Here is a 24,934-nt window from a genome sequence, read left to right on the forward strand (position 1 = left end):
TCAGCCTATTTTCACAGCAGAGGTGCTCCAGTCCCTGAATCATCCTTGTGGCCCTTCTCTGGACTCACTCCAACAGCTCTGTCATTCTTGTGCTGGGGACACCAGAATTGGACATAGCATTGGAGGTGAGGTCTCAGCAGAGCAGAGCCAAAGGACAGAATCCCCTCTCTTGCCCTGCTGCCCACACTCCCATTGCTGCAGCCCAGCACACAGCTGCCTTCTGGGCTGCTTGGGGGCACTGCTGGCTCCTGGAGAGCTGCTCAGAAGCTAACACCCCAAAGTCTCTGTCTTTAAAGCTGCTCTCAACCTGCTCTGCACCCAGCCTGGGTTTGTGTCTGGGATTGTAACCTGAAATCACATAATGATAGAATAGTCTATTGTATGCCTTGCTGTATCTTATTTGTAGAGAAAAGATTTGCTGTAATGTTTTGCTTTATGAGTTTTATTGATAGGATATCACTGGAATTTACAGTAATGTTACTCAAATTTGGGTTTGTAATCTTCCTTTGTTACAAAGTGCTCTACTCATTCCATACACAACTGTCATCCTGCAGGTTTCCTGATTCTTCACCAAGCTAACAGTGTGAAGAAGCTTAGTTAGAATGTGTGTACAGCATGCTTCATTCCAGGGTTTGCTCTTCATTTATGCTGTCTCTTGGTGCTCAATTGCCTTGCAAGAGGATTTACAGTCACAAATGTAAATCCCACTGTATTCGTTCACATCAAATGCACCAGAGAGGTTGCAGCCTGAAACAGGTGGGTACCTCAAACAAGACAGTGGGCACCAAGAGCTAATTGATGAGGACCAAAAGTAAATAAGGAGTGCAACAGTATTGCAGGGACAGAGACAGAATGATCTCAGTGTACTTCTGACTTAGCGCTGGTGAAAGTGTTTGTACTGGCACCTTTGCCTGAGGTGATGTCTGAATTAAGTGATGTCTCATTTTCTCCAACTGCAGTGGTGAACCACTGAAAGAGACAGTTAAACTTGAGGATGGTCGAATTGGAGAGAGGCCAGAAATAGTTTATCATGTAATTCACACAATTTTGCTTGGTTGTCTAGCCATGTGTTTGGAAGGGTAAGTCTGATTTTGATGTATCTCTTTTGAAAGCAACAAAGAGTTCCTAACAGGATGTGGCACAGCATTGACCCCTTTGAAATTCACCCCTTTTCAGAGAGGTTTGGGCTGTGGTGGTGTTAGCTAAGAGGGGAGAAAGCAAAAGAACATTTTGAGTATAAATCAGATGCAGGTATCCAATGAAATTATGCTTGATCTCCTTAACATGTATTTTCCAAGCAGCTGAAATCCAAGACATTAACTAAAGCAAACTCTAATCAAGCAGCTGAAATCCAAGACATTAACTAAAGCAAACTCTAATCAAGCAGCTGAAATCCAAGACATTAACTGAAGCACCTTCTTTATGGTATATTTAAGAGCAAGACTGTGCTTTAATTCTTTTCATGTTGTATTCTGGCAAGATCTTGTGTAGTATTTTGATGAGCAGTGGATGTTCTGGCACAGAAAAATTCTCGTGTATCTTCTTGGCTCTAGGCTAGCATGAACTATATCTTTGCTCAAGTTAAAGCAGCAGCAAAATAACCTCAAAAAATATTGTGTTAGTCCTTAAAGCTGCAGAAGCAAATCTTTAGAAGATGTTATTCCATCTTCTCTTTCAGCTAAATCAGCTCGAAGGCAGCAGACTTGCATTTGTATTAGGTTTGTCCTTCTAGAATTTGGGACTAGTCACATTTTTTAGTGAGCAGAGTGTTGTGTTAGCCTCTAGTTGTTTGAATTTGTCTAGCCTAGCCTTAAGAGGCAGCCAGCACCAGTAAATCCCAAGCTGATCATAAAAGATTTTCTTTTTCTCAGGAACTCCATTGTAGTATAATATCTGTATAGTCTGTATACAGCTTTTAATCCTTGCAGCTGCTTTTTAGCCTTGCTTTGGTTGTAAACCAGCAACAGCTGAGTGACTTTACTAGTCTATCTGTTTTTCTTTTATCCTCCCCTGAACTCTGAAGGGTGTTGCCATTTTTTACCTTAGATCTTGCTCCTTCCTCTTGCAGTGCAGCAGATAATCTTGCAGTGCAGCCACTCTCCTGCTAGATGTTTCCTTGCTTTTTACCCTTCAGTGCCATCAAATTTGGTCTCAGATTGTTTGAACATCTAGACTTAGGAAAAGAAAAACCCAACATCTGAGTGTTTTTATGCATAGATTGACTAGAGAGGCATGTGCAGAGTCCCAACTCAGTTGTTGCAGTGTTTTTCAGAATGAAATACCTCTGGACACCTCATGTGTGCATGCTTGCTGCATTTGGTGTGTGCTCCCCCGAGCTTTGGATGACGCTTTTCAAGTGGCTTCGACTGAAAGCTGTGCACCCCATACTGCTGGTGAGTTGCTGTTGCCAGGGTCTTGGGAACTCCAGCTAGCAAGCATATCACTTTCAAACTAACTAAGACCTGTAGAAGAACACATTAAAAGGCCCATATTGTTCTGTGAGTCTCATATCATCAATTTTGTTGTGTCTTTCATCCTTAATATCACTCTCTCTCATGTTCTCTGGCGATAAAGCTGTGTTCACACTACAGCCTTTGCTCATAAGAAGCAGAGCTGTTGTCATCTACTCTCCCTGATCTCTGACATTTCTTCTAACAGATCCTTGAGACCTCAGTCTCTGTCATATTTAGGTGAAATTGGCCAAGAAGGACATGCACTTTTCAGGAGGTGTGCAGAAGGGAAAAACTACAAGCATGCATCAATATAAGCCTTGTTTCACTAGGAAATGGGGCTGTAAATGTGGTAGTTAGGATTTAGTACTGAGACTAAAACTGCTTCACAAGAAATAGTAAATGGAATTATCTGGGGCAAGATTTGTTCTTGTGTGACCATTATGGAGGAGTTCTGTGACTGTGATTCTGGTAAGACCTCACCTAGAGTACTGCGTCCAGTGCTGGAGCCCTCAACACAGAAGGGACATGGACTTGATGGAGCAGATATATAGGAGGGCCAAAGACTGATTGGGGCTGGAGCAGCTCTGCTACAAGGACAGGTTGAGGGAGCTGGGGTTGTTCATCCTGGAGAAGAAAGGACTCTGGGGGACCTAGTAGCAACCATCTAGTACCTGAAGGGGGCCTACAAGAGAGCTGCAAAGGAACTGTTTGCAGTGGCCTGCAGTGATAGGACAGTGGTTTGAAGTGAGAAAAGAGAAGATTTAGATTGGATGTTAGGAACAAGTTCTGCACGATGTGGAACACTGGGAGAGGTTGCCACGGAGGGGTGGTTGAGGCCCCATCCCTGGAGATATTCAAGGTGATGCTTGACAGGGCTCTGGGCAAACTGATCTAATGGAGGATATCCCTGCAGACTGCAGAGGGGTTGGACTAGATGACCTTTGGAGGTCCCTTCCAACCCAAACCATTCCATGAATGAGGATGTGCTTGTGCTGTGGTGCACACCCTCTTCCAACCCTGGATTCATTCTTAATGTGCTGAGAGTTGCTTTGTGCACTTTCAGCAGCTTTGCCTATTATTATATTAATAAAATAAAGATAGGACATTATGTATCTTCATTTCATAGAGGGGTTAATATTTTTATACTGAAACAAAGCTTCACTAAAGTCACTTGTGAAAATGCCATGGACTCTTACATCAGAAACATAGACAGTGTTCTTCTAGTCAAGGAGTAACAGTGTGTCCCTGCCTGTGGAAAACACACTCTAGTAGATACCTCACTGGTATATATACACTGGGCAGGCCACACCTTGAGTGCTCTGTCCCATTCTGAGCTCCTCAACTTATGAGAGATGTTGAGGTGCTGGAACGTGTCCAGAGAAGAGAGATGAAGCTGGGGAGGGGCCTGGAGCAGAGCCCTATGAGGGGAAGCTGAGGGAGCTGGGGATGAGCAGCCTGGAGAAGAAAAGGCTCAGGGCAGAGCTCATTGCTGTCTACAGCTACCTGAAGGGAGGCTGTAGCCAGGTGGGGTTGGTCTCTGCTCACAGGCATGGAACAAGGGACACAGTCTGAAGCTGTGCCAGGGGAGGTCTAGGCTGGATGTTAGGAGGAAGTTGTTGTCAGAGAGAGTGATTGGCATTGGAATGGGCTGCCCAGGGAGGTGGTGGAGTCTCTGTGGCTGGAGGTGTTGAAGCCAAGCCTGGCTGGGGCACTTAGTGCCATGGTCTGGTTGATTGGATAGGGCTGGGTGCTAGGTTGGGCTGGCTGAGCTTGGAGGTCTCTTCCAACCTGGTTGATTCTATGAATATAAGACCTAAAAATAACCTATGAATATTCTGTGCTTTCTGCTCCACACACCTGCTTTTTTTTTTACTGTTAATACAGCAGATGTGTTAACAGCTTGTTAAAGACAACACCTCCTTTGCAGTCCTTACCAAAGATTTCTTGTTCCAAACAAACTATTTTCTCCTTTCTGCAAAGCAAAACTTGTGTCAGGCAGAAGGATGGTGTGCTGAAGGCTATTTCTGGGGTTTGTATATTCACAGATCACATTGGATTGCAAGAGACCTTCAAAGGGCATCTTGTCTAATGCCCCTGCAGTCAGCAGGGACACTTCCAACTACAGCACCTGTACAGGGCCACAGCCACTCTGATCTTGAATGTCTTCTGGGATGGGGCCTCAACCACATCTCTGGGCAACCTGTTCCAGGATTTCACCACTCTCACTGTGCAGGACTTCTTCCTCATGTCCAACCTAAATCTGCCCTGCTTCATTTTCAAACCATTGCCCTTCATCCTATCCCCACAGGCCCTTCTAAACAGTCCCTCCCCAGCCTTCCTGTAGGTCCCTTTCAGAGACTGAAATGCAGCTCTAAGGTCTCCCCAGAACCTTCTCTTCTCTAGGCTGCACAGCCCAAATTCTTTCAGCTTATCTTCATAGCAGAGGTGCTGCAGCCCTCTGAGCATCTTTGTGGCACTCCTCTGGATCCACTTCATCAGGTCCACATCTCTTCTGTGTTGGGGGCCCCAGAGATGGGTACAACACTGCAGGTGAGCTCTCAGCAGAGCAGAGTGGTAGAATCTCCTCTCCCTACCTGCTGGCCACACTCTTTTGATGCAGCTCATATCAGTGATGTCAATCTGAACAAAAAAGCCTGAACATATCAGATGCTTGAAATGCTTGCTCCATACTCCGTTTCCATTCTCAGGTGATCTCATTGCATTTGTCTGTGAGCTGTTTACTTCTGTTTCTTACCTCATGTGCACGTTGCAGCATTGTTATTTGAGTTGTGATTAAGCATCCCTAATACAGATGGCAAAGTTATCATGGATCAAATAAGTTCTTCCATGCTAAATAAGGGAAATTCTTCTTCATGGAGTGTTTCTGGCCTGGTAGAAACTCACAGATTTTCACCTACTGTCACTCTAAGGTTTCAGGCATAAATGTAGATGTCTGTGTGAGTGGAATCAACAGATGACCCAATCTGGTGAACAGAGAATGGTGCATGACTCATTTCTTTTAACCTCTATTTTCTAGGCTCTTATTCTGAGTATGGCAGTTCCCACAATAATTGGATTCAGCTTGTGGAAAGAGGTAAGAAAAGTACCTTTGTGGGGTTTGGTTTGTGTCTAGGCACCATATGAGTCAAAATGATGAGCCAAGACAAGGAAATACACTTGATGTTATAGAAAGCTGTCATCCAATGAAGAAATATTTTGACTTTTAAACAAAACTGTTTCCATTTGTCTGTATTAGGTATCTGACAGTTTGAATTTGTTAATGACTGTTTACTGGAATCAGTAAGCATGGTGGTGAATGGTGCCACAGCCAGCTGGCAGCTGGCACTAGTGCTGTTCCCCAGGGATCAGTGCTGGGCTCTATCCTGTTCAATATCTTTATTGATGATCTGGACCAGGGGATTGAGTCCAGCATCAGTAAGTTTGCAGATGACACCAAACTAGGAGCAAGTGTGGAGCTGCTGGAGGGTAGGAGAGCCCTGGCAGAGGGACCTAGCCAGGCTGGATGGGTGGGCAGAGGCCAATGGGATGAGATTCAACAAGGCTAAGTGCAGGATTCTACACTTTGGCCACAACAACCCCAAGCAGCACTACAGGCTGGGGACAGAGTGGCTGAGAGCAGCCAGGAAGAAAGGGACCTGGGGGTACTGGTGGATAGCAGCTGAAGATGAGCCAGCAGTGTGCCCAGGTGGGCAGCAGAGCCAATGGCATCCTGGGCTGGCTCAGGAGCAGTGTGGCCAGCAGGACAAGGGAGGTTATTCTGCCCCTGTACTCAGCACTGCTCAGGCCACAGCTTGAGTGCTGTGTCCAGTTCTGGGCCCCTCAATTCAAGAGAGATGTTGAGATACTGGAACATATCTAGAGAAGGGCAACAAAGCTGGTGAGGGGCCTGGAGCACAGCCCTGTGAGGAGAGGCTGAGGGAGCTGGGGGGGTGCAGCCTGCAGAAGAGGAGGCTCAGGGCAGAGCTCATTGCTGTCTACAACTACCTGAAGGGAGGCTGTAGCCAGGTGGGGTTAGTCTCTTCTGCCAGGCAGCCAGCAACAGAACTTGGGGACACAGTCTCAAGTTGTGCCAGGTGAGGTCCAGGCTGGATGTGAGGAGGAAGTTGTTGGCAGAGAGAGTGATTGGCGTTGGAATGGGCTGCCCAGGGAGGTGGTGGAGTGGCTGTCCCTGGAGGTGTTGAAGCAAAACCTGGCTGAGGCACTTAGTGCCATGGTCTGGTTGATTGGTCAGGGCTGGGGCATAGGTTGGACTGGCTGAGCTTGGAGGTCTCTTCCAACCTGGCTGATGCTATGATTTTAAATTTATTATAGACTTTATTACATTCAGCTATGATGAATTTCATCTAGTTGAGAATGCCCCTGCTTGCTGCAGAGGAGGTTGGATGAGATGACCTATGGAGGTGCCTTCCAACCAAGACCATTCTATGATATAAACTAAATCAACCAAGAAAATAATCAAAGAATCAGTCAGGGTTGGAAGGGATCACAAGGATCATCTAGTCCCAACCCCCCCTGCCATGGGCAAGGACACCCTACCCTAGATCAGGCTGGCCAGAGCCTCATCCATGCTGGCCTTAAACACCTCCAAGGATGGAGCCTCAACCACCTCCCTGGACAACCCATTTCAGGGCCATAATATCAAACAAAAGCTTGGGGTAGTGAAAACTGTCCCCAGTCTTGATTTTAGTAAGGAGTCAGGTTAGATAAAAGTAAAATTATAGGAGACCACACAGAGATAATGTTTGAAGAGCTCTCTTCAGTGTATAGTGGAGTTAAATCCTTCATGCAGAGTGCTGTTTAGAATCATAGACTGGTTTGAGTTGGAATGGACTTCTAAAGTGGTCTAGTCCAACCTCCAAAGTGTGTATATACTACAGTGCAGGGATCACAGGATTACAGGCTCACAGGATGCTAGGGGCTGGAAAGCACCTAAGGAGATCACCAAGTCCAAGCCCCCTGCCAGAGCAGGACAATCCTATCTAACACAGATCACAGAGGAACACATCCAGACAGGCCTTGAAAGGCTCCAGAGAAGGAGACCCCACAACCTCTCTGGGGAGCCTGTGCCAGTGCTCTGGGACCCTTACAGTAAAGAAAATCTCTCTTGTGTTGAGCTGGAACCTCTTTTGCTGCAATTTACACCCACTGCTCCTTGTCCTATCCCAGGGACCACGTGAGCAGAGCCTGTCCCCCCACTCCTGGCAGCCTTCAGATAGTTACAAACATTTATTAAATCCCCTCTAAGTCTTCTCCAGACTAAACAGCCCCAGGTCTCTCAGCCTCTCCTCATCAGCCATGCCCTCCAGTCCCCTCATCATCCTCATAGCCCTCCACTGGACCCTCTCCAGCAGATCCCTGTCCCTCTTCAACTGGGGAGCCCAAAACTGAACACAGTATTCAAGATGAGGTCTCACCTGGGCAGAGCAGAGGGGGAGGAGAACCTCCCTTGATCTGCTGGACACACTCTTCCCAATACACCCCCGGATCCCATAGGCCTTCTTGGCCACAAGGGCACATTGCTGTGCCATGGTTAACTTGTTAGCCACCAGGCCCCCCCAGGTCCCTGCCCACAGGACTGCTTTCCAGGGAAGAGAAGCTACAGTTGTTTCCAGGTTTAAAATAACTAAATAGTTATTTATTGCAAGTCACAGGCAGATTGAAGGGAATGGCATTTGGAAACTCTTTCTTTTTTAGAGATCTGTAAGTGCCAACAATATAGGCAACATCCCATAAAATGTAACCCTCAGCTGTGCTGATGCAGCTTCACAACAGGTGGATGGAGTAGTTTTGTAAGAATTCAGACCCAAAATCCACTCTCACCCAACAGTATTTTCACAGGGTTTGCAGCCTCTGGCTCACAGCAGAAATGTTGGTTGCAGTGGCATCTGACACTTGACACACTTCTGCCAGAGCAATAAATACTCTCTTGAGGGGAAAAAAAAAAGCTCCACTTGTTCAAAGGAGGCATGGAATTTCTCACAGCAGAGGAAACTGGGTTAGTTGGCCAAATCATTCTTCTCTAGATGATTCTTTTAATGAAAGCAATGTGAGGCTTTGGACTCTAGAGGGCTTCAACCATTCCAGATCCAGCTTGTGCTTGTAAACAGTGAACAGTTTGCTTGCCGTGGTCATAACTCATTCCTCGCCTTGGAAACTTTGATTAACAGCAAAGGGACAGTGCAAATGCCTGGAGGCTCTTCATCTGTTCCCGTGGCTATAAATGGCTGAGCATGCAGCTCAGCACCTTTATGCTTCACAGTATCACAGTATCACAGTATCATCAGGGCTGGAAGAGACCTCACAGATCATCAAGTCCAACCCTTTACCACAGAGCTCAAGGCCAGACCATGGCACCAAGTGCCACGTCCAGTCCTGCCTTGAACAGCTCCAGGGACGGCGACTCCACCACCTCCCCGGGCAGCCCATTCCAGTGTCCAATGACTCTCTCAGGGAAGAACTTTCTCCTCACCTCCAGCCTAAATCTCCCCTGGCACAGCCTGAGGCTGTGTCCTCTCGTTCTGGTGCTGACCACCTGAGAGAAGAGAGCAACCTCCTCCTGGCCACAACCTCCCCTCAGGTAGCTGTAGACAGCAACAAGATCTCCCCTGAGCCTCCTCTTCTCCAGGCTAACCAATCCCAGCTCCCTCAGCCTCTCCTCGTAGGGCTGTGCTCAAGGCCTCTCCCCAGCCTCGTTGCCCTTCTCTGGACACACTCAAGCATCTCAATGTCCCTTCTAAACTGGGAGGCCCAGAAGGCTTGGCTGCCTTCTGGCTCAGTCTGGCATAGTCCTCCCCCAACCAGATTTGTCTATGTGAAGCTGCTTCTCCTTGGGGTGGCAGCAGAAGCTCCTCTTTCTGCCGTTCTGGGGGCGGCTCAGGTGTATGTGTAAGAGCACTGCTACAGCTTTCCCAGAGTCACAGACTGCAAGGGTTACAAGGGACCCTCTCCTGTTGGAGGCCCTAGAGCTGGATGCAGCACTCCAGGTGTCAGCCCTGACGCAGGTGTGGCAGCCGTTCTTGTACTACCCAAACGTTTCTGGTTGTAGACATTTATCCCTTGAAAGCTGTGGTGTGCAGGAAATGAGAGTGGAAACTCCTCATTTGAAAGTAGTCTCCCTCTTCCCACTGTCTGTCCACTCTGGCTGTCCCAAAGAAGGTTGCTCTTTCAGTCTGAGCTAACCCTTTTGCAAAAGAGCTGCCATCCAGTAGCTTTCATTTAGCAGTCACAACAGCATGAACATGCTCCAGCCCCTCAAGCCTGGCCAGCTTCTAGCTTGCCCTCCTCGTGTAAATGCTCCAAATGGCATGAGGGCTGACACCTCCAGGGAGGGAGCAGCCACAACCTCCCTGGGCACCCCGTTCCAGAGTCTCACCACCCTCACTGTGAAGAACTTCTTCCTAACATCTGCTTTCAATTTCCGCTCTGCCAGTATAAACCCATTACTCCTAGTCCTGTCATGATGAGACCTTGTAAATAGTCCCTCCCCAGCTCTCCTGTAGGCCACCTTCAGATACTGGAAGGCTATTACAAGGTCTCCTAGAAGCCTCTTCTCCAGGCTGCTCTCAGCCTGTCTCCATAGCCAAGCTGCTCCAGCCCTCTGAGCATCTTAATGGCCTACTCTGGACTTGCTCCAACAGTTCCGTGTCCTTCTTGTGTTAGGGGCTCCAGAACTGCACACTGTGTGTGTCCAACAGATTCTCCTCCCCCTCTGCTCTGACCTGATGAGACCTCATCTTGAATACTGTGTTCAGTTTTGGGCTCCCCAGTTGAAGAGGGACAGGGATCTGCTGGAGAGGGTCCAGCAGAGTGCTATGAGGATGATGAGGGGACAGGAGGGCATGGCTGATGAGGAGAGGCTGAGGGACCTGGGGCTGTTTAGTCTGGAGAAAAGAAGACTGAGAGGGGATTTGATAAATGTTTCTAAGTATCTGAAGGCTGCCAGGAGGGGGGTGACAGGATCTGCTCACTGCTGCCTGGGGTAGGACAAGGAGCAGTGGATATAAGTTGCGGCAAAAAAGGTTCTGCCTCAACACAAGGGAGAACTTTACTGTGAGGGTCACAGAGCACTGGCACAGGCTGCCCAGAGAAGCTGTGGGGTCTCCTTCTCTGGAGACATCCTGTCTGGATGTGCTCCTCTGTGATCTGTGTTAGATAGGATTGTCCTGCTCTGGCAGGGCAGTTGGACTGGATGATCTCCTTGGGTCCCTTCCCCCTAGAATCCTGTGATTCCAGGTTGAGTCTGATGAGAGCAGAGTGAAGGAGGAGAGTCCCCTTCCTTGCCCTGCTGGCCACGCTGCTCTTGCTGCAGCCCAGCACAGGGTTGCTGTCTGGGCTGCACTCATACTGTCAGCTCATAGAATCATGGAATCAACCAGGTTGGAAGAGACCTCCAAGATCATCCAGTCCAACCTAGCACTCAGCCCTATCCAAGCAACCAGACCATGGCACTGAGTGCCTCATCCAGGCTTTTCCTGAACACCTCCAGGGACAGCAACTCCACCACCTCCCTGGGCAGCCCATTCCAATGCCAATCACTCTCTCTGCCAACAACTTCCTTCTAACATCCAGCCTAGACCTCCCCTGCCACAACTTGAGACTGTGTCCCCTTCTTCTGTTGCTGGTTGCCTCATGTTGAGCTTTTCATCACCGTACACCCCCAGGTCCTTTTCCTCAGAGCTGCTCTCAGCCATTCCCCACTCAGCCTGGAGTTGTGCTTGGGATTGCTCTGACTCAGATGCAGGGCCTTACACTTGGCCTTGTTGAACTTCATGAGGTTGGTCTGGGCCTGCCTCTCCAGCCAGACCACTTACCTCTGGATGGATCTCTTCCCTCTAGCAAGTTGATTGTGCCACAGAGCTTGGTACCATCTGCAAACTTGCCGAGAGTGCACTTGCTTCCTTTGTCCATGTCATTGACAAAGGTGTTAAACAGCACAGGTGCCAGCACTGACCCCTGAGGGAGACACTTGGCATTGGTCCCCAGGTGGACATTGTGCCCTTGATCACCATTTCGCGTGCTGCCATCCAGCCAATTCCTTATCCAGCAGTGCTCCTCCCATCCAGTCTGGGTGTTTCCAGTTTGGTGACCAGGATGTCATGTGGGACAGAGTCAAATGCCTTAAACCTGTTAAGATGCAGAAGCTGTGGTGAAGCCTTACAGTCTGGGCTGGGCTGAAAGTGCTGGCATTGAGTCCAACTTTCCAGAAGATTCCTTTATCCACAATGATTTTCTTGAGCAGAAACTGTCATACCCTACTATATATGATAAAGTCAGAGCTCTGAGAGTCCAGGGCAGATTGCTCATAGGAGATTTCTTCTCTCCTTGCATAACACCCTTCCATCAAGTCACAACAGTCTAACCCCTTCTGTTCAAGCAGCTTTCTCATGAGAGTTTTTTCAGCTTCTTGGTTCAGTGCCCTTATATGTCTCTGCACCTGGGTTGGGGCAATCTCAAGCACAACTGCAGGCTGAGTGGGGAATGGCTGAGAGCAGCCCTGAGGTAAAGGACCTGAGGGTCTGGATTGATGAAAAGCTCAACATGAGGCTATCAGTGACTTAACAGGTTGGCTTGAAAGCAGCCCTGGGGAGAGAGGCTTAGGGTTGCTGGTGGATGAAAATCTCAGCATGAGGCAGCAGTGTGTGCTTACAGCCCAGAGAGCCAAGTGGAGCCTGGACTGTGTCAGGAGAAGTGTGGCCAGCAGGGCAAGGGAAGGGATTCTGCCCCTCTACTCCACTCTGCTGAGCCCCCACCTGGATCACTGCGTCCAGTTCTGGAGCCCCTGTTACAAGAATGGTATAGATGTGCTGGAATGTGTCCAGAGAAGGGACATGAGGATGCTCAGAGGAATGGAGCTGCTCTGCTATGAGGACAGGCTATGAGAGTTGGGACTGGCGTCTGGAGAAGAGAGGGCTCTGCAGAGACCTTATTGTGGCCTTCCAGTAGCTGAAGTGGGCTACAGAAAAGCTGTGAAGGGCTTTTTTAGGATGTCAGGCAGTTAAGGACTGGGGGGGAATGGAGCAAAACAAGGAGTGGGGAGATCAAGGTTGGATGTTAGGAGGAAGTCCTTCACTACAAAGGTGGTGAGACACTGGAACAGGTTGCTCAGGGAGGTGGTGGAAGTCCCATCCCTGGGGACAGGCTGCATGTGTCTCTGGGCAAGCTGATCTAGTGTGAAGTGTGCAAGGGGGTTGGAACTGGATGATCCTTGGGGTCAGAGAATCATAGAATCAACCAGGTAGTAAGAGACATCCAAGATCATCCAGTCCAACCTATCCCTTCCAGCCCTGACAATTCTGCAGTTCTATAAAAACCTCAACTGGTTCTGATGTATTTAAAGCCACTTAAAGCTGATAACTGTTGTTGCTAGGTAGATATTTTGGGGGTGTTTTGGTTTATTTTAATTCATTATTATTACAAGTGGTCTAATAAAATAGAGATGAGAACTTTTGTTTAGCATACTGATTTTGGAGAAGATCAAAATACCAATCACAGAGGGAGAAACTTGGGTGAAACCCATTTTTGTTGTCTTGCTTAGGGCCTTACTCTAATGAACTGCTCTGTAGATTTATTTCTTTTAACTGTAAATAACACACCAAAAAACCAATCTGTTTTCATCAGTTTTTCCCTAGGATAATGACAGAGCTTTCAGAATTACAAGAATTCTATGATCCTGATACAGTAGAACTTATGACATGGATAAAGTAAGTTTGAAGTCTTACATTTCTGTTTCACTGCTTTATGTCAGGGCATTTTTATCTCAGCATTTTGTGAAGCTATTAATCTGGGGTTTCCCTTGCTAACTTGTTCTGTGATGTATGGGAGGGGAAATGTGTATTTAAGGTTTGGTGTCATTCCCATGGCATAAACCAGGCATTTATCAAAGGATGTCAGGGGTTGGAAGGGACCCAAGGAGTTCATCGAGTCCAACTCCCCTCCCAGAGCAGGACAATCCTATCTAGCACAGATCACAGAGGAACACATCCAGACAGGCCTTGGAAGTCTCCAGAGAAGGAGACCCCACAACCTCTCTGGGAAGCCTGTTCCAGTGCAATCTGTGAGTCTTTACACTTGGTTCTTCATGGTAACTTTTCAGCAGATGGAAGGATTCGTATTGCTTGTAATGCTACCCAGGAACAGAAACACTGAATGCTTTTGTGTGCATGAGCCAGTAAAGGGAAATGGCCTGAATGTAAGGACTTAGAGGCTTCAGTGAAGATACATGCAGTGTGACACACAGAATTGGAGAATCAACCAGGTTAGAAGGGATCTCCAAGATCATCCAGTCCAACCTAGCACCCAGCCCTATCCAATCAACTACACCATGGCACTAGGTGCCTTATCCAGGCTTTGCTTGAACACCTTCAGGGACAGAGATCCCACCACCTCCCTGGGCAGCCCATTCCAATGCCAATCACTCTCTCTGACAACAACTTCCTCCTAACATCCAGCCTAGACCTGCCCTGGCACAACTTGAGACTGTGTCCCCTTGTTCTAGTGGTGGTTGCCTGATAGAAGAGACCAACCCCCACCTGGCTGCAGCCTCCCTTCAGGTAGTTGTAGACAGCAATGAGCTCTGCCCTGAGCCTCCTCTTCTGCAGGCTGCACACCCCCAGCTCCCTCAGCCTCTCCTCATAGGGTTTGTGTTCCAGGCCCCTCACCAGCTTTGTCACCCTTCTCTGGACACCTTCCAGCACCTCAACATCTCTCTTGAATTGAGAGAACATGTGATCCACCTTCCCCTTTGACCAGAAGGCTGGGGAAGTCCTGTCTAGCTAGGCAGGGCATAGCAAATTCTCAACTGTGTTGTACAGTTCACAGATTCACAAATCACATTGGACTGGAAGAGACCATCAAAGGTCATTTTGTCCAACCCCCTTGTAGTCAGCAGGAATGCCTCCAACTACAGCAGGCTGCACAGAGCCACAGCCAGTCTGATCTTGAATGTCTTCTGGGATGGGGCCTCAAGCACAATCCCGGGCCACCTGTTCCAGGATTTCAGCACTCTCACTGTGCAGGACTTCCTCCTGATGCCCAGCCTAAGTCTGCCCTGCTCCACTTTCAAAGCATTGCCCCTCATCTTATCCCCACAGGCCCTTCTAAACAGTCCCTCCCCAGCCTTCCTGTAGGTCCCCTTCAGATACTGAAATGCAGCTCTAAGGTCTCCCCAGAGCCTTCTCTTCTCCAGGCTGAACAGCCCCAATTCTTTCAGCCTGTCTTCATAGCAGAGGTGCTGCAGCCCTCTGAGCATCTTTGTGGCCTCCTCTGGACCCACTCCAGCAGGTCCATGCCTGTCTTATGTTGGAGGCCCTAGAGTTGTACACAGCACTGCAGATGAGGTCTCAGCAGAGCAGAGTGGCAGAATCCCCTCACTTGACCATGCTGCTTTTGATGCAGCCCACTTCATACTGAGTCACTTACAGAGCTGATACCAAGCCAAATTATTTTGACAGATACTTTTTTCCTTCTTCTCCCCAGAAGTTTCAGAACTGGATTCTGGCCTCATTCAATCCAACTTTGAACTATCTCATTAAGAGCTGCACTTCACTGAAAATTAGATCCACTGTGTTCAGATAACTTACATTTAGCTATTTTTTTTTTCACTTTAGAATATTATTTTCTGTATCTATGTAGTCATTAAAGTCAACCTGTTCATCTTGAGATGAGACAAGGCTGGTAATGTTGGCCTTCCAGCCAGTTTCTTCTTTCTGTTAATAGTAGTGTGTGTTGTTTGTCACTGCTGTGGCTCTTCAAGGCAGCAAGTGGAATGATGCCAAGTACCTAATGGCTTTTACATTAGTCTGCATATTAGACTTCAAGTACATAATTAATCAGGGTGAATTGCACTGAGCTTCACTCAGCTAAGAGGAATTTGACTACCCTTATTTGTAGCAGCTGTTCACATTTTAAATGAACAGAGAATCTTTTTATTCCTAAGGATATCCATATTGGAATTTTAATTGAATGTCATTCTTGCAGTGCATCTCCTTTAAAATGTTCTCCTGATAGTATGCATCCATTTTGAATTCTCTTTGCAGGAAAAGTTGCCTGAAGTCTGTAACAAAGGGCAGCAATGACTTTGACTGAAGTTTTATCTCTCTAATGCAGGATGACAAATGGCCAAAAGATGAAACCAAACCCAGAAACATGACTACTGTAGACATTGTTCTGCATCATGACACTAGAATAGAGTGGTGGTGAATGGTGCCACAGCCAGTTGGCAGCTGTCACCAGTGGTGTTTCCCAAGGTTCAGTCCTGGGCCCAGTCCTGTTCAGTGTCTTTATTGATGATCTGGACCAGGGGATTGAGTTCAGCATCAGTAAGTTTGCAGATGACACCGAACTAGACACAGCTGTGGATCTGTTGGAGGGTAGGAGAGCCCTGCAGAGGGACCTGGCCAGGCTGGATGGGTGGGCAGAGGCCAATGGGTTCTGCATTTTGGCCACAACAACCCTAAGCAGCACTACAGGCTGGGGACAGAGTGGCTGAGAGCAACCAGGCAGAGAGGGACCTGGGGGTACTGGTAGAGAGTAGGCTGAAGATGAGCCAGCAGTGTGCCCAGGTGGCCAAGAGAGCCAATGGCATCCTGGGCTGGCTCAGGAGCAGTGTGGGCAGCAGGACAAGGGAGGTTCTTGTGCCCCTGTGCTCAGCACTGCTCAGGCCACACCTTGAGTGCTGTGTCCAGTTCTGGGCTCCTCCATTGCAGAGAGATGTTGAGGTGCTGGATGTTGTCCAGAGAAGAGCAACAAAGCTGGTGAAAGGTCTGAAGCACAGCCCTATGAGGAGAGGCTGAGGGAGCTGGGGGGGTGCAGCCTGCAGAAGAGGAGGCTCAGGGCAGAGCTCATTGCTGGCTACAGCTACCTGAAGGGAGGCTGTAGCCAGGTGGGGTTTTGTTGGAGTTAAAACCAGTGGAGCACCTTGGGTAAATGACTCTTTGGTCACCACTATGGTTAGATGGTCAAATCCACTTTATTTCCATGACACAGTGACTTATATGCATTCTAGCAAGAGGCGTGCTCCACCGAGATTGGTTACAGTCAGAGGGTCCAGAGTTACTTGTAAGGCATAGATAGGTCAGCATACCATAACAATCTGAGGGTCAGCCCTCCAGACCACCTACTCCAGCCCCCTTGGCTATCTAGCTCTGCCCACTGCAGCTGTATGTGGGGTGCTCACTTGTTTACAGATTGATTTCCTGAGCTAACAGGGTCCCAGGGACGTTTCTCAGCACAGTTGCTCACGTTTATCAATTCTGTGTGCTCTGCTAACAAGAATTTCTCCAACAGGGTTGGGCTCTTTTGCCAGGCAACCAGCAACAGAACAAGGGTACACAGTCTCAAGCTGTGTCAGGGGAGGTCTAGGCTGGATGTTAGGAGGAAGTTGTTGGCAGAGAGAGTGATTGGCATTGGAATGGGCTGCCCAGGGAGGTGGTGGAGTGGCCGTGGCTGGAGGTGTTGAAGCCAAGCCTGGCTGGGGCACTTGGTGCCATGGTCTGGTTGATTGGCCAGGGCTGGGTGCCAGGTTGGACTGGATGATCTTGGAGGTCTCTTCCAACCTGGTTGATGCAATGATTCTATGATTCAAAACCCTGAGCCTCCTCTTCTGCAGGCTGCACACCCCCAGCTCCCTCAGCCTCTCCTCATAGGGTTTGTGCTCCAGGCCCCTCCCCAGCTTCATTGCCCTTCTCTGGACGCTTTCCAGGATCTCAACATCTCTTTGTCTCCAGAGAAGGAGACTGCACAACCTCTCTGGGCCACCTGCTGCTCTGGCACCCTCAGAGTGAAAAAAAAATGTCCTTATGTTTACCTGCTCCAGCTTGCAGCTGTTTTGTTACAAGTCTGTAAGTATCTGAGGGCTGGGTGTCAGGATGAAGGTGTTGGTCTCTTTTTGGTGGTGCCCAGTGATGGAACAAGGAACAACAAGTACAAGCTGGAACACTGGAGGTTCCTCTTTACTGTGAGGGTGCAGTGCTCTGGAACAGGCTGCCAAAAGAGGTTATTAACTGAAGTCTCCTTCTTTGGAGACCTTCAAAACCCACCTGGATGCATTCCTGTGTGACCTTCTCTAGGTGATCCTGCTGTGACAGGGAGGGTTGGAGTGGATGATCTCTGGAAGTCCCTTCCAGTCTCTAGCAGTGTGGTTCTGTGATTTCATGAAGTCAGCAACCATTTAGAAAGGCATAGTTTGTTCCATTTCTGAGCATTCCCGGGCAAGGAAACTGCTTCCACTGCAGCATTGACACCAATTGTGATTAGACCCCCAGTTATATCTTCACATACTCCCAATTCTGTGGCACCTCAAAAGATTCACACAGTATGAAATGAAAGACATCATTGTGGGAGGTGCATCCCATACTCAGCTGTCTACCCTGATGTTGCTTTTGCAGGCGACAGGCTCCCGTGACTGCTGTGTTTGCAGGCAGCCCACAGTTAATGGGTGTGATTAAGCTGTGTACTGGATGGATGGTGTCCAGCTTACCTCTGTATAATGATGATGATCTTCTAAAAAGAAATGAAAATGTGAGTATCCATCTCCATAAATGTGTGTGTGTTGCCTCTGATTTATAGACTCTTCCATTACATGAAACAGAAGTGCCTGACTGAGATGTGTGGGAGTACACTGAGTGTTTGTGCTCCAAAAGAGCTGAGCATGTACCATTCTTCATGACACACAGGTTTGCATTGCTGCCACCCAGGCCACCTGATAATGCAGATTATTTGTTTGGTGCTCATGTGAGTGGTATTCCAAATACTACCTCTTCTCCAAAGTGCTTACAGTCTGCAATGAGAAAAGAGCATGACATCTTGTAAAGAAAGATAATAAGACCAATACATGATCTATAAACTCATGGAGAAGATGGTCACCAGTGCAAGTGAACTAGCCTGTGACAAGAAGATTGGAGGCAGTCTAGGCTGCAGTGATCACACACTGGTGGAGTTCATAGTGCTGAGTAAAGTCAGGACCCTGAATATTAGGAAGGCAAAATTTCAGCTGTTCAAAGAGTCAGACAGCAGGACCCCTGGGGAAACTGTCTTTGAGGAGAAGGGAGCAGAAAACAACTGAGAGATCCTTAAGGATGTAGAGTGCAAGAGCCCTTGATCCTCTTGATCTAGTCAGGAAAGGAAGGCAAGAGACCAGCGCTGCTGAGTTGAGACCTGTTGGTCAAACTGAAGAGCCAGAAGGGAACACACAGGCAGTGGAAGCAAGGACAGGTATCCTGGGAAGAGTGTAGGAGCTGTGCTCAGTTTTATAAGGGGAAAGTTAGGAAGGGCAAGGCATGGCTGGAGCTGAGATTGACAAGGGATGCAAATAATAAGAAAGGCTTCTACAGGGATGTCACTCAGAAATAGAAGGTAAAAGAAGGCAGACCTCCACAATGAACAAGACTGGCAAACTGATGGCAGCGAAGGAGGAGAAGGCTGAGGTACTCAACAACTACTTTGTCTCAGTCTCACTGGCAGCCTTTCTTCCCACACCTCCTCAGCTGAGGGACTGCAAGTCAGGGATGAATGGGCAAAGTCCTTCCCACTCTAAGAGAGGATCAGTTTTGAGACCACTAAAGGAACTTGAACATACACAAGTCTGTGGGACCCAACAAGCTGTCTCTCAGAGGCCTGAGGGAATTGGCTGATGGAGTTGCCAAGCCACTCTCCGTGGTGTTTGAGAAATGACTGCAGCCAGGTGAAGTCCCAGACAAGTGGAAAAAGGGAAACATTGCAACCATTTCTAACAAGGGTAGAAAGGAGAACCTTGGGAATTACCTAGCTCAGCCCTGCCTCTCTGCCTGGGAAGATGATATGTGACTATGGAAAGAAACTTCACAAAACACAGAGAGAATGTCATCAGGTAAGGCATATTTGAATCAGCACAAGGGGAGGTCATCCTCCAAAGCCCTTGCACACCTTCACCTTATTCAGGTGAAATATTTATGCTACTAAATCATACCTATTCAGTACAGAGGTAGGGTTAGTTAGTTCTGGGAATAGGTGGAGTTACTACAAGCAGTGCCTGGAACTCCTTCTCATAACGTCTCGCCTCCTCATGCATGCTCAGTGCCACCCAGTGGTTGGCTTTTGGAGTCTTTTTGAGGAAGGCCCAATGTCTTCCTCAGTCTGACCTCTCTATCTTTCATCCACCTGGCATCAGTTGTGGGTCACATTCTTGGCCAGAGTCTCTGATGTTCTCATCTTTGAATATAGTAGTTCACAGTATCACAGTATCACAGTATCATCAGGGTTGGAAGAGACCTCACAGATGCATCAAGTCCAACCCTTTACCACAGAGCTCAAGGCCAGACCATGGCACCAAGTGCCACGTCCAGTCCTGCCTTGAACAGCTCCAGGGACGGTGACTCCACCACCTCCCCGGGCAGCCCATTCCAGTGTCCAATGACTCTCTCAGGGAAGAACTTTCTCCTCACCTCCAGCCTAAATCTCCCCTGGTGCAGCCTGAGGCTGTGTCCTCTCGTTCTGGTGCTGGCCACCTGAGAGAAGAGAGCAACCTCCTCCTGGCCACAACCTCCCCTCAGGTAGTTGTAGACAGCAATAAGGTCTGCCCTGAGCCTCCTCTTCTCCAGGCTAACCAATCCCAGCTCCCTCAGCCTCTCCTCGTAGGGCTGTGCTCAAGGCCTCTCCCCAGCCTCGTCGCCCTTCTCTGGACACGCTCAAGCATCTCAATGTCCCTCCTAAACTGGGGGGCCCAGAACTGAACACAGCACTCAAGGTGTGGTCTAACCAGTGCAGAGTACAGGGGCAGAATGACCTCCCTGCTCCTGCTGACCACACCATTCCTGATGCAGGCCAGGATGCCACTGGCTCTCTTGGCCACCTGGGCACACTGCTGGCTCATGTTCAGGTGGGTATCAATCAGCACCCCCAGATCCCTCTCTGTCTGGCTGCTCACAGCCTCTCCGACCCCAGCCTGTATCTCTGCATGGGGTTGTTGTGGCCAAAGTGCAGCACCAGCACTTGGAGCTATTGAACTCCATCCCCTTGGACTCTGCCCATCTGTCCAGGCGGTCAAGGTCCTGCTGCAGAGCCCTTCTGCCCTCCAACCCAGCCACATCTGCCCCCAGCTTGGTGTCATCTGCAAACTTGCTGATGACTGACTCCATGCCCTCATCCAGATCATCTATGAAGATGCTGGCTTCGTTCTCCGCAACAGTTTGGCTTGTTCCTAGGACTGACCAGCCTGCCCCCCTTCAAGGCCCCCTCACACAGCTCAGCTACAAGACAGCAACTAAACTTCCTCAGCTTCTACTCAAGTCTGCTTCCCTGCAGCTCTGCCTCTTATCAGAGTGACCCTAGTCTTAGCCTGCCTGTTCTTCTCACTTCTCAGGCTATTCAATTCTGCTCCAACCCCAGCAAGTGTTCTTCTCTGCGAGAGTGTTTCAGGTCCTTCTGTTAAGGAGGGGTTTGAGTCTGGGTTAGGCGTGAATTGTAATGAAGCCAATGTAAAAAATATTAAATAGCTTATTAATTACACAAAGAAAACTTCCCCAAACTTACTTACAATTAACACAGAGAGATTCTATGATGCAGTTGGTGAAACTGGTTTGCAGAATGTATATAGACAGAGTCAAATTAAATGATTCAGGGGAAATCTTTAGAAGGGTTTATAACTAGAGAGCCTGGCAGCACAAACTGCCCCTTGAAAGGTCAAGCATTAAGTTTTACAAACCTGAGTAAAGAGAGTTAGGCTACTCACTGCTCAAACGTCTCAATATTTGTGCTCCAAAAACATAAGCAGGAGAATACAGCTAGTGACAGCCAGGTGGTGGACTTGGGGTGGTAATGATGCGATGGGGCTGTGCTGCTTGTTCAGTGCACATTGAGCAGGCTGTCTGAGAGGGCCCACGGACATGAGAGAGGTCTTTGTAGCTCTCAGGCAGCCATCGGGTGGGCAGCAGCCACCTGGGCACAGCAGGGTCCGGGTTTGCAGGCTGGAGCAGTCGGACTGAGTGCTGTGTGCAGCAGGGAGTCTGCCCTCGGGCTGGGGCAGCAGCAGGCAAGTCCCAGTGTCCAAACTCGTCGCTGGGTGGTTGCTGGCTCCTTACCTATCTTCGGGCTCGATCGGGCAGGGTCAGGCTGCCAGTCGTAGGCAAGTCCCCACTTGGGTGCTTTGCAAAGTGTGGTGGCACACAGAGGCAGTGAGGCAAACGGGAGGCGAACAAAACCAAAGCAGCAGCAGCACACAAGCAGCTTGCTAAGGTTTGGAGCGTTTTGGCCAGCGTCTTTGAGCAGTAGCAACAGGGAAAACCAGCCCTGGAACCAGCCCTGAGTTACTGCTCCAACAAAGGGAGATGCACAGGCCTGTGATCCTGAGCTGTGTTTATCACAAACCAAAGCAAGCTGCAAAGCAAGGCCAGATATGGTGTCTGTGAGAGACTGAGAGGCGCCAAAGCTTTTGGCTGCTTTCCTGCTTCTTCCACACGGAAGAAGGAGCAGGAGGGTGGGGCAAGGTGGGTATTCGGACAGGTGTTTAGGGCACATGATGCATATGTGTTCTAGGCATAATTTGGACCTTCCACCACACCTTCTGAAGCTTAACCCACAGTGTGGCCAGTAGGACAAGGGAGGTTATTCTGCCTCTGTACTCAGCACTGCTCAGGCCACACCTCAAGTACTGTGTCCAGTTCTGGGCCCCTCAATTCAAGAAAGATGTTGAGGTGCTGGAACATGTCCAGAGAAGGGCAACAAAGCTGGTGAGGGGCCTGGAACACAAATCCTATGAGGAGAGGCTGAGGGAGCTGGGCCTGTTTAGCCTGGAGAAGAGGAGGCTCAGGGGTGATCTTATTACTGTCTACAACTACCTGAAGGGGCATTGTAGCCAGGTAGGGGGTGGCCTCTTCTCCCAGGCAACCAGCAATAGAACAAGGGGACACAGTCTCAAGTTGTGCCAGGGTAGGTATAGGCTGGATGTGAGGAGGAAGTTGTTCACGGGGAGAGTGATTGGCATTGGAATGGGCTGCCCAGGGAGGTGGTGGAGGCACCGTCCCTGGGGGTCTTCAAGAAAAGACTGGATGAGGCACTTAGTGCCATGGTCTGGTTGATTGGTTAGGGCTGGGTGCTAGGTTGGACTGGCTGATCTTGGAGGTCTCTTCCAACCTGGTTGATTCTATGATTCTATAATTCCTTTGTGTTTATCTGATTGCTGATGCTGTATAGTAGTGCTCAGACAGTGAGTGATTTAGCTAGGTTTCTACACTGTGTTCTCTATCCCTTTTCCCATATCATAGAACAGATGATCAGTGCTTTACTCTGTACAGAAACAAAAGTAGTATTTCTGAAGTCCTTTCAGGCCAATTTAAGTATTTAAGAAGAGAATGTGCCATGAGCAGAGGGAAATACTTCCCATTCAACTGGCCATTACCTCCTTTGGAGACTTTGGAGAGTGCAGAACCAAACATTTTATAGCTTGATGTGCTCATAACCATTTGTTATCACAAACAAAGTAACCCTCCTCCAAATATTTATCACTGACTTTTGCATTGCATTAACATGTTTTTCTTTAATTCATAGATCTATCAGATCTATTCAAAGAGGTCAGCAGAGGACATTTATAAGATACTTACATCTTACAAAGCAAATTTTCTGGTTATTGAAGACTCAATCTGCAATGAAGTGGGACCTGTAAGAGGATGCAGAGTTAAAGATCTGCTGGATATTGCTAATGGTCATGTAAGTAAGGGAAAAAGATACTTACTTTAAAAGTGAAACCCTATAATGCTGATCTTATTTTCCTGATTGGTTTTGACACAGACAAAGACTCACAAATTTTAACAGTGATCAGGTAGGTGCTGGGTTGTCTCTTACACACCTGTACTCCATGCTGTGATCAGTTGGGTGCTGGGTTGTCTCTTACACACCTGTACCCCAGGCTGTGATCAGTTAGGTGCTGGGTTGTCTCTTACACACCTGTACCCCATGCTGTGATCAGGTAGGTGCTGGGTTGTCTCTTACACACCTGTACCCATGCTGTGATCAGGTAGGTGCTGGGTTGTCTCTTACACACCTGTACCCCATGCTGTGATCAGTTAGGTGCTGGGTTGTGTCTTACACACCTGTACCCATGCTGTGATCAGTTGGGTGCTGGGTTGTCTCTTACACACCTGTACCCATGCTGTGATCAGTTGGGTGCTGGGTTGTCTCTTACACACCTGTACCCATGCTGTGATCAGGTAGGTGCTGGGTTGTCTCTTACACACCTGTACCCCATGCTGTGATCAGTTGGGTGCTGGGTTGTCTCTTACACACCTGTACCCCATGCTGTGATCAGTTGGGTGCTGGGTTGTCTCTTACACACCTGTACCCATGCTGTGATCAGTTGGGTGCTGGGTTGTGTCTTACACACCTGTACCCATGCTGTGATCAGGTAGGTGCTGGGTTGTCTCTTACACACCTGTACCCATGCTGTGATCAGTTGGGTGCTGGGTTGTCTCTTACACACCTGTACCCATGCTGTGATCAGGTAGGTGCTGGATTGTCTCTTACCTGTACCCAGGCTGTTCATTCACTGCCCTAATGCTTGCTCACACAGTTAGTGTCAAGCAGTGCTGCTTTTCTGCCACTCCTGAAATACTTTTCAGCTGGGTGTGAATGTTGAAGACTGCAGCTCCTGAAGAGGTGGTTGCAAAAGCAGGGAAGTCCTGCCTCAGAGGGCATCTGTTGCTAGCTTTAAAGATGGAACTTCAAAACAGATGAACTTGGTTCTTCTCAAACTCTACCTGGCATGATGTGAGTTTGGGTGTTACCTGCCCCCCTGCTTTTATGAAATCACCCAGACTAGACTGAGCCAAGCTGGGAATTAAGAATGAAGCTTTATGCTTACAGCTGAGCACAATACACAAGCAGACAGTTACAATATATACAGGAATAGACAAGTTAAACAGTAATAGAGAAGCACAACAGCCCTGCCAGAAAGCAGAGTCCCCAGGAGGGGCTCCCAACCACCCTTCCACCTTCTTCCCACCCCTCTACCTTACCCCAGACTTTGCCTTACATTCAAGGTGAGTTTGGAGAATTGGTCAGGGGGTCAGGAAGCAGAAGGATTAGTTAGCAGGTTAGGGAGAAAAGTGCAGGCAGCCAGAGACACACATCAACTGTGTTATCTATGTTTGTGTTCTTGTTTTATCCATCTCAGCAAGCTTGTGAATGAAGCAGGCATCACCACTGTTTCCTTTTCACAGCCTATCATCTTATTCTTCTCACCAAAATATTCCAGCTAGCTTCAGATTAGCACAGATGAGGAGCAGCTTGTCATTCAGTTCAGTACAGCTTCTTTGGTACTGATGAGGTTACAAGATAATTAGTTGAGTCTTGCTGGTAGGTTAGCACCCCGCTAGGCAATTTGAGGTAGCAGAGTTGGTTGAATAAGGTGCAGACTTAGGAAGGTATCACTATAAATAAGAGGACAGTTGTCACTGACAAAGATGTTAAAGGGCAGTGGTGATTCCCAGTGACTG

At 48.4% G+C, this 24,934-nt stretch overlaps 1 protein-coding gene across 1 annotated transcript in view; it reads left to right on the plus strand.

Moving 5' to 3' along the window:
- Positions 1–24,934, plus strand: part of DPY19L4 (dpy-19 like 4) — a 52,476-nt gene that overhangs the window by 23,209 nt on the left and 4,333 nt on the right. Inside the window, exons 13-18 of the mRNA XM_064154710.1 lie at positions 960–1,079; positions 2,273–2,393; positions 5,491–5,547; positions 13,092–13,174; positions 17,858–17,990; positions 22,992–23,150. Of these exons, the coding sequence (XP_064010780.1) occupies positions 960–1,079; positions 2,273–2,393; positions 5,491–5,547; positions 13,092–13,174; positions 17,858–17,990; positions 22,992–23,150 (673 nt within the window). The remainder of the gene's footprint in view (positions 1–959; positions 1,080–2,272; positions 2,394–5,490; positions 5,548–13,091; positions 13,175–17,857; positions 17,991–22,991; positions 23,151–24,934) is intronic.

This window comes from Pogoniulus pusillus, chromosome 14 (genome assembly GCF_015220805.1).
Source record: "Pogoniulus pusillus isolate bPogPus1 chromosome 14, bPogPus1.pri, whole genome shotgun sequence".
In the NCBI taxonomy this organism is placed as follows: Eukaryota; Metazoa; Chordata; class Aves; order Piciformes; family Lybiidae; genus Pogoniulus; species Pogoniulus pusillus.